The sequence below is a fragment of the Pimephales promelas genome, chromosome 11 (assembly GCF_988280905.1).
Source record: "Pimephales promelas chromosome 11, fPimPro1.hap1.1, whole genome shotgun sequence".
Taxonomy (NCBI): Eukaryota; Metazoa; Chordata; class Actinopteri; order Cypriniformes; family Leuciscidae; genus Pimephales; species Pimephales promelas.
Genome location: NC_142779.1, coordinates 15,777,082 through 15,791,429, shown reverse-complemented (window position 1 = coordinate 15,791,429; position 14,348 = coordinate 15,777,082). Strand labels below are relative to the sequence as shown.

At 38.4% G+C, this 14,348-nt stretch overlaps 1 protein-coding gene across 2 annotated transcripts in view; it reads right to left on the bottom strand.

The window, feature by feature from the left end:
* Positions 1-14,348, bottom strand: part of tacc2 (transforming, acidic coiled-coil containing protein 2) — a 63,506-nt gene that overhangs the window by 12,950 nt on the left and 36,208 nt on the right. The window contains exons 4-12 of one of the 2 annotated variants that reach the window (XM_089117073.1): positions 8,394-8,521; positions 6,185-7,598; positions 5,944-5,979; positions 4,113-4,173; positions 3,753-4,008; positions 2,836-2,885; positions 2,581-2,690; positions 1,942-2,092; positions 1,285-1,419 (exon numbers count right to left, since the gene is read on the bottom strand). In XM_089117073.1, coding sequence (XP_088973199.1) covers positions 1,285-1,419; positions 1,942-2,092; positions 2,581-2,690; positions 2,836-2,885; positions 3,753-4,008; positions 4,113-4,173; positions 5,944-5,979; positions 6,185-7,598; positions 8,394-8,521 — 2,341 coding nt within the window. The remainder of the gene's footprint in view (positions 1-1,284; positions 1,420-1,941; positions 2,093-2,580; positions 2,691-2,835; positions 2,886-3,752; positions 4,009-4,112; positions 4,174-5,943; positions 5,980-6,184; positions 7,599-8,393; positions 8,522-14,348) is intronic. The other variant, XM_089117072.1, reaches the window with a different exon arrangement.

Sequence of the window (14,348 nt, the reverse complement as noted above, 5' to 3'; positions counted from 1 at the left end):
CTTAATTTGTTCCTATGATGGAAAAACTGAATAGTCAGCAGTCATTACTCTAGTATTCAGTGTCACATTTTCCTTCAGAAATGTAAATCATAATCTGATTTGGTATTCAACATACATTTCTTCTTCTTATATTATTACAATGTTCTTTTTTTGATGAATGGAAAGTTTAAATTAAGCAATTATAAACTAGATTTTTTTTGTAATGATGTAAAAGTATTTACTGTCACATTTTATAAATGTAATACATCTTTGCTGAATAAAAGTAATATCTAAAATAAAAATCATACCTGCCCAAAGTTTTGAACAGTAGTGTACATTATGGTCCATTTTTATCATTTTGCAACTTAACAGCCCCAGTTTCCATTTACATAAGAAAGTAAGGCCCTGTTTACACTTGTTATTAAGATGCGTTTCGGATCACAAGTAGACGAGGGAGACACATACCCGTTTACACCTTGTGTTTCGTCTCTTTTGTCCACTTTCAACCACTTCTGTCTTGATTTCTTTGAAGGGAGGGTCTATGGGTGGGTTATGTTATCTTAAAGGGATATTTCACACAAAAAATAGTTCTGCTATTATCTGTTGGGAAAAATAAGCTCATGTAATTTACATATGAACACGCCCAGAGACGACAGAAAAACACACGAAGAGCAGCAGCTTTCATTCCTGCACTGAGAGCCACAAGACCACACCGAACGCCACGAGTGAGTGTTAGACATCAGGAATGGTGAAAGAACATTTTGTGCTTGGTACATTTTTCATCTTCAAACCAAACTTGGGTCTCCAGCCAAAAAATTTTAAATCGGCCTGGCAAATGCGCTTCCCACATTTACGCATTAGGTCAGCAAGCGGAGACCTGACGGTCTTTTGTGGCTAATCAAACATTCAACCACATGAGCGTTAACACTATGAAGGCAATCAAGTCGAATGCGACCTACCTCTGGAAGTGGTCAAAAGTGGACAAGCTCCAAAAAGCATCTTAATACCAGGTGTAAACAGGGCTTAAGTAAATTGTGGGCCACACTAATTTTCAGGTATACCACAATGACTGAATCACAGTCATGTGGTTTGGAACATGAGGATGAATAAACATGAATTTTTGGTTGAACTATTCCTTTAACAACTCCTGACCCCAGCTCTAGGGGCAGACAAGGTACATGAAAAACTGGAGGGACAAACAAACACAGTGAAACAAAGCTGAGTGAGGACACACACACTCACACATAGAAGCAAAGGCCCAGGGGAGAAGAGGTAGCGGGCACTGGTAGGCTTCTCTCTACACACCTGCAGTTTTTGAGCGAAGGCAGTGGGGTTGGTCTCTGCCAGATCAGGCTCCAGGTAGCTGAGAGGGGTGGGTGAATCAGACAGCCTGTCTAAGAGGGGCAGATCTGAGGGGTCCATGGGGCCCTGGATGGGGGACTGCATTGTGAGTGAGAGCAGAAGAGGGACAAGAGGAGTAGGAGGTGCCTGGGTGTCAGTGAGGCAGTGCAAGTTTGTATTTAGCCTATGAAGCCATATCTATGATGGGTTTAAATAAGCCTATGAATAAACAATCTGCAGTACTCATCCAGGGGGGAGATACTGATTAATATTAGCTACATGCTTAGCAAAATAATGTTATCTTAAAGGGATAGTTCATTATATCGTTCTAAATGGAAAACGAATGATTATAGAAAGAGGACAGTGTACATTCTTCACACAAATGTCTCCTCTTGTGTTCTACTGAAAACAACATTCGAGTTTGGAAACAAGGTTGAGTAAATAATGCAATAATTGGTTTATTTCTTTATAGGAGGCACATTCCCTTTAAGGCTATAAAAATAAACCCATCTTCACACATTTGTGGTGTAATTCATGCATTTTGATTGTAAGAAAACACATATGAACTAATGAAATAAACACACTCTTGAAGGTGCTTTTGGTTTATTGGTTTACACTTACCACTCCATCTCTCTCGTTGCTCTGCGTTCGACTCTGAGACTGACTGTCCCTCTTTCTGCTTTTCTCTGAGGCCATGGGGTCACGAGCGCCACGAGGTGGCAGCACAGGTGATTTTCCCTGCGAAATCTGAGCCTCCATCTCCTCAAAGCTCCTGTAAAGTGCCAGACCAATACAATTAAACACCTGAAATACAGTCAAAGAAAACACGTTGTTCTCACCCCATGAGAATTGAGTTTTGTGGCTCTCAGTTTGTGGATGATGGCTCTGACTATGAAAGTACACTTGTAAAAACTGATAAACTTCACCCTTAGCAAAACAGAGATAAATATAAAAGGCTGTGACTTTTTGTCAAAAAAATGGTGCAGTTGTCATCTAACAGTAGATGGTGACTTCCTGTTAAAATATGTCAAGAAGAAAAGAAAAGAAAGAAAACTATGCCTATCAAGTCATTAATTTCATATTTAAGTCATATATGATTGGTTGTGTCTCCTGGTTATGGCAATGTCCAAAATCCTTTTTTAAGGAAATTTCAGGGGATAGAATATACACTTCATACTGTATAAAAATAATTATGTCAATAGAATGTCCCCATAAAATACGAAAACCCAAAGTGTGTGTGTCTGTGTGCGTTTAGTTTACCCGGTGCAGGGGGAGTTGGGCTCTGAATCGTGCATGTTGGAGGTCTTCTTTGGACTGTCTGTCACAGAGTCCAGTTTCAGATAAAGTGATGGTTTCTTCACTGAGAGAGGCTGTAAATAAATACATATATGCACTCACATAAATACAATGGTCTATAATCTAACATTAGTTTGGTGTTTGTCACATAAACTTTTTTTTTTTTTTTTTTTTTTGGCAACTGCCCGAAGTTTATCTAGAAGTCAGGTAAATACTCACAGGTGCAGAGGAGCCAATCTTTTCCATGTATTCAATCTCATAGTCTGTAACTGCAGAGAAGAGAAAATGAGTGATATATAACAGGTTCAATGTTTTATAAAAGTTATATTAGGAATTGAAAATAATATAAGGCTTCCAAAGAATATCATCAGTTGACAGACTGACAGAACCAACATGAGAGTGGCACTATAAATTATCTGCTTCTGTACCAATGACCCAGTTATATTCAGGCAGAGTGCCTCAGGGCCCAAATGGTTCCCTATGGGTCAAAGGCTAATAAAACGGGCCAGTGTGTGGTCATTTGGGGTTCCAGTCAAACTTAGATCATGTGGAAAATAATCTGATGGTTGAATATCACAAAAAATTTCCCCGCAAATAAAGGAAAATAAATACTGTTGACATTTTTAGGACCATTTTTATTCATTTGCATTTTGACATGACATTTTGAAAACATTTTCCCACCAAACTCTCATTAGTACAATGTAACCGGCCATTTTCAATGTTAATTCTTTTTAAATAGTAATTTCTGCAATACAGTAGTTTAGTACTGTAATAAAATTATTTAAAATTATTATATTATAAAACCCTGTGCGTCGTGGCCACATTACCACCTCGGCTGTGCATTATTTATATTACATGTCTGTGTGTGTAAAAAGAATTGGGATGTCACTATACAAAAAAAAAACTATTTTGAGCATAATATAATTGATAACACTAAACTTAATATAATTGATATAATAGATATAATAATTGATATAAATATAATAGCATAATAACAAAATAAAATCAGTTGTCATTGTACTGACAGTCTCATTCTTACTCTTCAAAAATGTAAAGTATGTAAAGTAATGTAGGAGCATGGACACAATCCTTGACTCATGGTTAGAAATAAAGTAGTGACTCTTCCCCTCTCTCACCGTCACTCGGCGCAGGCAAATTGTTCTCCTTGACAAAAGCTGTGAAGTCTGTTGGCTGCGGGTAGTCTTGGACGTCAGAGTTCAGCTCCACCTCTACATCATGTCTAGTCCATTTCTGATTGGTGGAGGAAGCCAGTTTCTCCTCATCTGTGGCATGATCTTGTGAAAGGTCAGGATTGGCATCGGGCGAGTCCTCCTGCAGGTGATGATGTGTGTGTGAAGTGGAGGGCGAGAGTGGAGAACACACAGGACAACACTGTTATGATATGAGGTGACAGCAAAAAAAGAAACAGATAATCTTCAGACTGTTTGACTGTGTGAGTGTACTGTAGGTGAATGTGTGCTCATGTCTTAACTTACTTGTGCAGATGGCTCGGTAATCTGAGTCCTCTTTGGAGACTTCTTCACTCTGAAAGTACTACTGTTTAAGACAACAAGACAGAAGTAATTTTGTTAGTTTTTAAAATATCAATTTGGAATAAAACATATAATTTTTCATGTGCCCATTTTTGTCTTCTGTCCAACCAATCAGAATATAAATCTTTTAAAAACCAAACTGTGCACACAGTTTTTAGTTGTTGTTTTTTTCTATTTTTTGAAAGACAGTATTATTATTTAACAAAGTTTTAGTTAAATAATACATACCTGTTCTGTTGTTCTGATAAATGTTTTAGAAAACCTTTTGACAATGCAGCTATACTGTAATTCAACCAGTAAATGATGCTTATTACTAAAGGGATACTCCACATTTTTTGGAAATAGGCTCATTTTACCACTTCCCCAGAGTTAAACAGTTGAGTTTTACCGTTTTCAAATCCATTCAGACGATTTTCTGATATTTAGAAGAATATCAGTAACCAGACAGTTTCTGGTCTCATCGACTTCCATAGTAGGAAAAAAATATACAATGGAAGTCAATGGGACCAGAAACTGTCTGGTTACTGATATTCTTCGAAAAAACAGAAAATCGACTGAATACATTCGAAAACGGTAAAACTCAACTGTTAAACTCTGGGGAGTGGTAAAATGAACCTATTTCCAAAAAAAGTGGAGTATCCCTTTAAGGATTAATTCTCATCAGTTAAGATTTTACCAGTGCACAATGAAATGGATTATTCAGGGCTTACATTATGATTTACTCTTCTATTAGTGTTGTATATGAATGTTATATTGTGCTTTTTTGTGTGTGTGTGAATTGTGTTTTTAATAAACATTCTCCTTTGCTATAATGCAATTTTTATGCCATGTTTTTTTCTACTCACAAATTGAACCATGGCAGGAAATTTAAGACATATAGCTATTAGTGATGAATTGAAAATATGTCTTAGAGAAGCATGATGATTATGCAGTAAAAATGTGTGCTTTTGAATTAGGAAATAGATACAAAAATAGATACTCTGCCTTAACACATTCACAGATAATGTTGCCCCTGATGAATTGCTCAATGACCTCACAAGATGACATGTAACAACTTAACAGACTCATATCCGATCCTATTATGTTGCTGTTGTTGACCTTGTTACCATTTCATAGTGTAACTGTGATGTAAATATTTAATTTCAGCAGTATTGTAAAATCTGAATAGACTGATCCCAAACAGCTGCATTAATGAATCGGGGTGTGCAGGGGGTCTTACACAAGAAGAGAATGTCTCGCTCAAGAGCGCAAAAAAAGATTCACTTGTCAACTTTGCAATGTTTATTATCCACCAGCGTGTTATCGACTACTAAGGAGGGAAGATCTCTGAAGGAAGAAAAATCTCTGAATTGAGTCTCTGTCTTGATAAGGAATATATTAAGAGATTAAGAGATAATATGTCAACCTTCACATCTAATTCATTGGAAGAAGTGTCGTCAACACAGCTCAAATTGGATCACATGTACATTGTAATCAAAATAATGTTTTCTAGACTATGTGTTCTAGCCTTGTGCACATTTGCACGTCAGAACTTGTCCTCTGCCCATGTTCCTGGAATCGACTGCACTTATTGGGGGGTCCACTAGATGGCAACAAATTCTCATTGGATAATATCCGGCATGGAGCAGAGGAAAAACTGAAATCAGTCATATGTATCAAAAATGAATAATTAAACCAATTGATGGTGAGCTCATGAGTTAAAACATGTTAAAATGACATTTTGTGTTAATCTATATTATTACGGATTTTGATTTTGCTACATCTCTCTACTTACACGAAGCAACACAGAGAAGAGACATTGCTGGACTTCCTGTGATGCATGAGATCAACAGACAGACATGTGACAAAGGCTGACAAACAACAAGTGGCAACACCCATTCCACTCACATACACACATGTTCAGAAATACACACAAGAAAATGTACTAGCAATTACTGGTCTACACTGGATGAATGGCACACATTATGACCTAATTTGAAATTAAACTGAATTCTGAATTAGAAGTTCAGACTTACGATTTAAGAGGCTTCTTTTTGTTTTTGGCAGGTTTGTTCTGGTTGTGATCCTCTAACTCAACAATGTTATCATTCTCATTCTCATTGTTGGACTGGTCAAAAGAGGCAGCTTTCGTTGGGGGGTTTCCCATATTGTTAGACGATTTGAAGGGGTCGATTGAATCATCAAATGAGTCAGTATCAAAGCTGTAGGATCCTTTAGACAGATTAGGAGAGTTCGGGACACCACTGCTTGAAGAAAATGGATTAAAGTTAGGGTCATCCCACTTGCTGGGGTCAAAGTTATATGACGCCTTAGGGATTGGGATATCATCATTGTCATTTGAAAGTGCTGGAACAGGTGAATTGTCTAGCTGTTCAGTCTTGGGAGGAGGGGCCTTCTTAATCCCCAGTTTTGGCTTTCGGATGGGCATCTTGGCACCTGGTTTCTTGCCCAGGATTTTAGGAGGAGCACTGCGCGGCGCCTCTCCGCTGTCCTCTGAATAGTCAAACTCCAGTCTGACTGGTTGACGCTTGGCGATTGGTTGTTCCTCAATGTTTAAGGGTTGCTCTTTAGCAGGGGAAGGGATACAGGGCTCCTCTACAGCAACAGGGGTGCCTGAAACCAATGTAAAGTCAGCTTTCCTGCCTAAGACTGGCGAGTTTGCCACTTTACTGCCTCCTGTATTGAATGGGTCAATGTTCTCAAAGTTGTCCGGATCCCATTTGTAGGAGGCACTGGGAGGGATAGGAGACTCTTCGTCTGGGACAGTAGGAGCCTCTGGTACTGGGTCAGGAAGCTCCGGCTGGAGTTGAGTTGATATTGAGGCGTTAGTGATCTCCTCAGCCAAAGGCGGAGGACTCTCAACTCGAGACTTTATCCTGTTTCTCCGTAGGGTACCAGCAGGACTAGGACTAGGGCTGGGAGAAGAACTAGGCTGCTCTTGGGTTCGCAAAGGGCTTTCAGGATGGGGTTTCCCTCTCTTTTTCTCCTCCGGTGTGCTACTAGAGGACACAGTTTTAGGGGAAGAATGCTCTGGGTTTGAGTTCTGCCTGGAAAGAGGCTTCTTCTTTAGTGACCCTGGAGGGGGCTTCTTCACTCTACGAAGGGTTCCCGGAGCGCTCTCTGTTCCTATGCTGAAGGACTCTGTTCGTGGGTGAATGGGTTTGTTGGAGGTTCCTACTGAGGATTTGTCTCCTGGGCTCTCTAACTCACCCGACTGTAGGCTTAGAGAGCGGGTGAGAGGCGCTCGGCTTGATGATCCAGACCCAAAATTTGGTTCCAGTAAAGGGTCATTGGCGATTAAGTGCTCTAGGTTGTAGGCACCGCTAGCAGCTATTGGTTTGTCTTCATCAAAGACTGTAGATTGAGAGCGACTGGCAGGTTTAAGTTCTGGGTCTTGAGCTTCACTGGCCGAGATGTCAGCAGTGGAAGCTGTGAAGATGGAGAATGACATGTTACTATAGATTTAAAAAAATAGATTTGAAGCACATCACAGAATAGTACTCAAAGATGTATTGATATTATTTTAAGTTAAAGAGCTGAAGAATGCAGAAGTATAGAGTACAAAAGAAGTTTGCGTGTTAGTTTTTTTTTTTTTTTTGTAAGGTATTTTTTTAAAATACCTTCAACAGCAATACACTACATTTCCATTAGAGGGAGTACGAGTGCAGTGCTTGATAACAAAGACTGCAATACTCCAAGTCGGAGATTAAAGGAAGTAAAAAAGGCATTTTCCTTCTTGATTTAAAAAATTTCGGAAAATAAATCTGAGCAAGAAAAAAAAAACATGAAAACACTGGGAAAATAAACTGAATTGAAGCAATGAATATAGACAACAAATTTAATTGGATATCCATCTTTTTGTTTCCAAAAAAGCACAAACTGGCATCAAAAATTAGCATATAAAATATTCAAGATCTAATGTATATTTCTAGCTATAATTACTTAGATAATGTGTTTTTCATAACATTTCTTGGGTTCCAAAGTTAAGAATCGTATATTATGTTGTTCTACACTCTCTGCTAATTAATACTTTCCTTTTTAATTTATATTAAAAAAAAATCACAAAAATTTGTTTAGATAAGAAACAAACTACGTTTTCAATGTCCTACAATCTAAGCCTCGCCTTAAGCATTTAATTGCCTAATAAACCCTAAATAAAACTATTTGACTCGACATAAGATCATTGTAGTGTGAATTGTGATGTAATGAAGATCTTAAATGTACCTGTGTGTTCTGGGGACAATGCCTCTGAGCTGGTGCAGGGGTGTTCTGCTGGGGGCAGTGGTGGGGAAGCAGACTTCACAGGAGTTGTGGACTCGGGGGTTTCGAATGCTCCGTCTGAGTCTGAGCTCCTACACAAGAGACAAAAGAGACAAAAGAGAGTCTGAATATATTGAATTAAGAGTTGATTTAATAATCTTGAAGTATAAACATCAGGTCTGTTCAATATTCAAACAAGCAACATCCATTTACGAGGCAACGCATCACAGCTTACATTTAGATACGTATTTAGATACACCTATAGTGTATTAAACAATTAATCATTGTGTGCTAAACCCTGCCAACAAATGCCTGCCTCAGCATATGTCTAGCAGGCCCTGGTGGATTATTACAGATGAAAATGTGAACGTGAAGCTTGGAGACCAATAAGAGCAGCTCAAACACAAATTACACTCATTCACTCATTCACTCATGATTTTAACCTACTAAGTATCACAGTGAAGGTGTTATTTTCAATTGAACACATTTCATTGCCATTTCAGTAAAGACTAATGATTGCCTATTTAGTTGATGCAACAAAATGTCGGTTCGTGAACGTTTTTGATCTTGGCATCAGTGTATAATACACAAATCTGACATAGTATGTGATGGTATAGGTAAACACATCGGTACAAACAAATCAAGTCCAAATACGGCAACAAAGGCGTAGCCTCAGACAGATGTGCAGACCCCCGCCTACTGTCTCACCGCAGTAGTCCCTGTCCTCTCCCTGCTGTTACACCACGCTCACCTCTGCCTGCCGTGGATCATGTAATCATGTCTGGAGGTCCAGCTGAGGCGCCGTAGGAGCCCTAGGGCTGGGTCTGCCTCATCCTCTCCGGATGTCCCTCCAAGCAGTGTGTCCCAGCCCCAGCGAGCCCACTGCAACGGAGACAGAGCCTGCCACGCGCTCACAGCCATATCTGCCACCGATCACAGGCTCACGGTCACTCTCACACGTTCCTCATACCTAATGTCGATTCCCGAAAATCTGGCGCACCGCGGTTCTATGGCTTTATGTGCTGTGTTCCCTTCTCCCTTTTACCCATCCCTCCATTTTTTGTATTGTATGTTCTCTTTCTCCGGTATCTTGCTGAAGGTGGGCTTTATCCAAATGAAACCCGTTGCAGATACTCGCCACTTGCAGACTCATTACTTGGCTGTCTCTCTCTCTCTCTCTCTCTCTCTCTCCTCAGACACATTTTCCCTCCCCCACGTTTAGGAGAGAAGCAGACTTCTCACTCTGACTCCTGTAGTATAAAGAAAAAAATGTTTTTCTTTTTATTATATCCTGATGATTTTTCATTATTCCTAATTTCTTTTTCTTTCTTTTTACTACCCGAGCTGAAATTCACAGTAACTCCAACTGTACTGTATACCCAGAGAGAGCAAAAACAAGTCTATGATTGGTTTCTCTGTCTGTACTGATATGCCCTATTGTATCCACATAAAAGACTTTGGCTGCAGTCATACACTCAGTTTTGCTGCATCAAACACTGGTGAATGTATTGACGCCTTTACTTCAGTGCAGTGAACAGAACACACCCATTCCCTGCTGAAAAGACCAACACGTGTTTTGGATCCTGGTCCATAGGAAGCTAATCAGAGATCTTAACCAGCAAGACAATCTAGACCAGCAGCAAATCAGCATAACTTAGCCTAGACCAGCATGGAAATTTTCTTTCTTTTCAGTAGGAGTATGAATCACATTTGAGCGTGTCAAAATGGTAGTGGTCTTCCACAGTGCTAAATCATATTCTTACAGTCCATCTTCACAATAATTTTAGAGTAAATTAAATAACAACACATGCAAAAACTTATATGACCACATATGCCCTCTAATGTGACATTTGGATCCAAATTCTAATGACACGCATCCAGCAGTTTATAAGCAAAATACTCTTCATAACCTCAGAAGAATGACCGTAAACGACTCTCTCCTTTTCCCTGACCTGATCAGCAAACACAATGTCAACAAAAGAGGATGACACGTACATACTGATCATATAATTTAATGCTCAAACACACACCCAAGAACTACAACAAACTACTCATTTGGACTACAATGTGTTTTTCCGGATCTTGTGAAGTCATAATGTAACTCATTTAAATGGAATAAAAAAAAGGTGTCGAGGCCTGGTTGAGCTGCATTAGAGAAGACAGTGTTGTTGTCAAAGAGAAACCGTTTTTTCAGCTAACCAATTCAAGGACATTTCGTATCTCCAAAGTTCAGGCCAAACTGGGGAGAGAGGTACTGTAATAATGTAAAATATGTAAAAAATAATGTTTTTTTAAACAATCAAGCATAAGAAAAACTGAATCAAGACTTCGTAAAAGGGCGTATTAGGACCCCTTTAACATCTATAAGTACAGATCAAAACCAAAATGATTGCAATGTGTAAAACTCTAATTTGATAAAGACAGAGAATTAGAGCAATACAAAAAGTACACTTCTTACAAGTGTAGCAATGTAAAGTTTAGATTATAATATCGATTTTTGTATTCAAAGATAATTTCATTAATATTACATTCAATACCATTCAAAGAGAGATGGAATGCATTTTGTCTTCCCGTCTAATTTTGCAGCTTTCAGTGTGTTAATGACATTCAATGAGACAATTATCAGTTAATGAGCATTGTAGCCCATGCAGTGATGTTTCCACATATCTGGCAAGCACACTGTTGCCATGGTGACGGTGCTCTCTAGACATATGCTCCCATGTGCTAGACAACACGCACACTGGCAACATAAAATCCTGGATGAAGCCTTAAATTTCCTTCTCTTTCGCATAGATCCACACATGCACAGGAAGTCTATTAGAGCGTAGACAACCCATTTATTTCCTGGTATGGGAAAATAAAACACTGATTTATTTCTGAAAGTCTGCTGGGGGAGAATTAGATGGAGCACTGTTTCATCAAGCTTATGTTCCTCTCGGGGGCTTTAAAAAAGGGTTTTCCACATCCTACTTGAAACTCTTGTCTAGATAAGGAAAAAATATATTATAATAGTAGGCCTATATATAAAATCCCTGTTTAATTTTGCAAATCTTTAGGACCAAATATCTACTACACAGGTAAGCATCTGCAATAACCATTATAGGTTTGGATATAATAAGACAAGTCATTTCAGGTGAGTTTATGTGCTTGGAGACAGTCAGGCTTGTCTGGCACAGAAGGCACTGCTGGGTTCAGCAACAGACACTGCTGTGAAGCACGACAACCCACAAAGCTGTTCCAACAACGCGAACCTGAACGAAAGGACAGCTATAGTGTGACAGAAAGGAGAGTGATCAAGAAATGTCTCTTAACAAACAACTGCTAAAAGATATTAACACATAAGCCCGCTTTAATCATACTATGTGCATCTAAAATCCAAATTGTAAACGTAACCATAATTAAAATGATCTTGGGAAGAAAAGAAAATAATCTAGGCTATTGGTTAAAAAAAGGTTGTGATGTGCTCATTTTTATACCAGAGGGTACAACATGTACAAGAGATTGAGATATTGACACAGGTTGACCAAAAGAGGGAGACAAATGAGTCAGTAATAGAGGGAGAGCGAGACTGGCTATGCTCCAAATAGACTACTAGCACATCGGTTTCGAACACAAGGGGGCCTCAGCGAACTCTGTGGGGGGGTCACGTCAGATTTTGAAAGGTTTAAGCAATGAGCTTTAATTAAAACTTTTTTCTGTTCAAAATTTACGAAATGTATAAATAAGCGAGTTCATCATAAATCCATTTTCCAATCCGTGTTTTTGACTTATCCTGAACCACTATGGTACACCTATAATTGGGACTATTTTGCACTGGTTCGGATCACTGCCTCTGCGGAGTAGCCCAGTTCCTTCTTAGTACACAGAAAGTAGTCGTTCCGGCTAAAATGTTCTTCCAAAAGAAGCATTATTCAGTTAATAAATTAAAGTTTGTTAACGCTCGCTATAGCGCCAAAAGTGTAAAAAATAAAGCCTCACATTGATAAAGCCTCACAAATAATATGCAAGAATTGAGGACCCAGACAACAGTAATTTAGGAATAGCCTATATTCTTCTTTTTTTTTTTGTTACCTACACATCAGTGTGAATATTTTTTTTTTACATTTCAAATAGGGCCGATTTATAGGCTTCTCCTAGGTTTACGTTTTTAAATTACAAAGGGCCTATTAATGTTTTTGCTATTGTATTTATAATATTATAGGCTATTATTTGTGCACACCGTTTGTTTGGAAAAAAAAAAAAAACATATTTTGTCATCCTTGCTGCAAGATTACAAGAGCGATAATATAATTAAATGTGAAGTGGGGCCCTAAATATTTTCTTGGGAAAAAGGGGGTCTCAGACAAAAAAAGGTTGGGAAACACTTTACTAGCACTCTGTCACTGTGTGCTGGTGTGTACATGCTATCCCGAACATAGGCCGTGTTTCCAACCCTTAAAAGTCCCTTAAGTAAACTTCAATATATTTTCTTTCAAAGTCAGGAATGTATATCTTTATACCTCAAAATTACCAATGACTATAACAGTGTGTTATGAGTAGATTCCTCCTTTCGTTGGCAGTTCAAGACCTACAGTAGAATTTATTCAAAACTTTATTAATCTCTATGAGCCAATTAAGCAATCCTTCATTCAGTTCCAAATAAGACTATAAGACTATATTAGATATTAATTATGATTCATATCATATTTCAAATCAGAAATCCTGCAGTACCATAAAACAGTTCATAAATCTACAGGACCATGGTTCTTCAGTGGGATGCAGCGATGTACCAGCTTTCACCACCAGAACTATCAAATAATTTAGGCATATTCTCAATATTTTATGTGTTCTAGATCTCCAGCAGCACTGAGCTTATTTCAGGGTTTAGGGAGTGGTGAGTGAAAGGGAGAGATAGTACTGGTAATACACATCACCAAATGGGACGTCTCAAAGCTGAATCACCACATTGAGCTCATTTTGACACTAGGGCAGCAAAAGACAGGGTGAATTTCTAATGAACACATGATGATATCACATACTGTTGGAAGAGAAGGATACATGATCGCCGGATGCCCCGTGACAGTCCTATTTTAACATGCCATGGATGACAAGATGATGCTTACACAACAGCACACTCCAGATAACTCAGTACATGTCCAAACAGGCACAGTGTGTGCTAGTCAAACAGTTGTGCATAGAAAAGTTAAAGCAAGCTACTTGAGCTTGTATCTTGTTCGTGAAAGAAAGTGCAGGTCACATGGTTTCAACCTTCACAGAGTTGAATGCTTAGCAGTGCATGAAATCTCCTGCAGTCGATGTTTCCCAGGAGAACTCAATGTCAGAGCTCATGGTATGGCTTCAGTGTAACACAGGAACATTATTTACAATATTAATATTACAAAAATAGAAATAATAAAAATAGAAAACAGTTTTTCAATTGTAATATTTCACAAAACTACTGTATTTTTGATTAAATAAATGCAGCCTTATAGCACAAAACCCTTTTTTTAAAAACATTTTAACTGTAAAACATTTGACTCTAGTGTAGAAGCACTAAACTTTCAGATTTATTATTTAGTTATATTTAAGATTTAATATATTATTATATAAATTTCCAATTATGAATGTAAGATTTTATAAAAGACCTTTTTTTTCCATCAGATTGCACTCTGTCCTGATGTGCTACTGGTAGGTGAATGAAAAGATAAAACTAATATAAAGCTTTTAGAGTTGAGGTTCAAACTTCCATATAAACTATGCAGGTACTGTTATGTAAGAATTCTCCAAAGTGGGTTGCATAAGCAACTTTAAACGCTAAAAAATCTGTTAGTCATGGCTGAATGAGCAGCACTATCGGTGCTACAATACTTGCACTTACAGCACAGACCTCAGAGCAGGTTCAAACTTTCTCATCATCCCCAGCTGTGTTGCCTAGAGCAA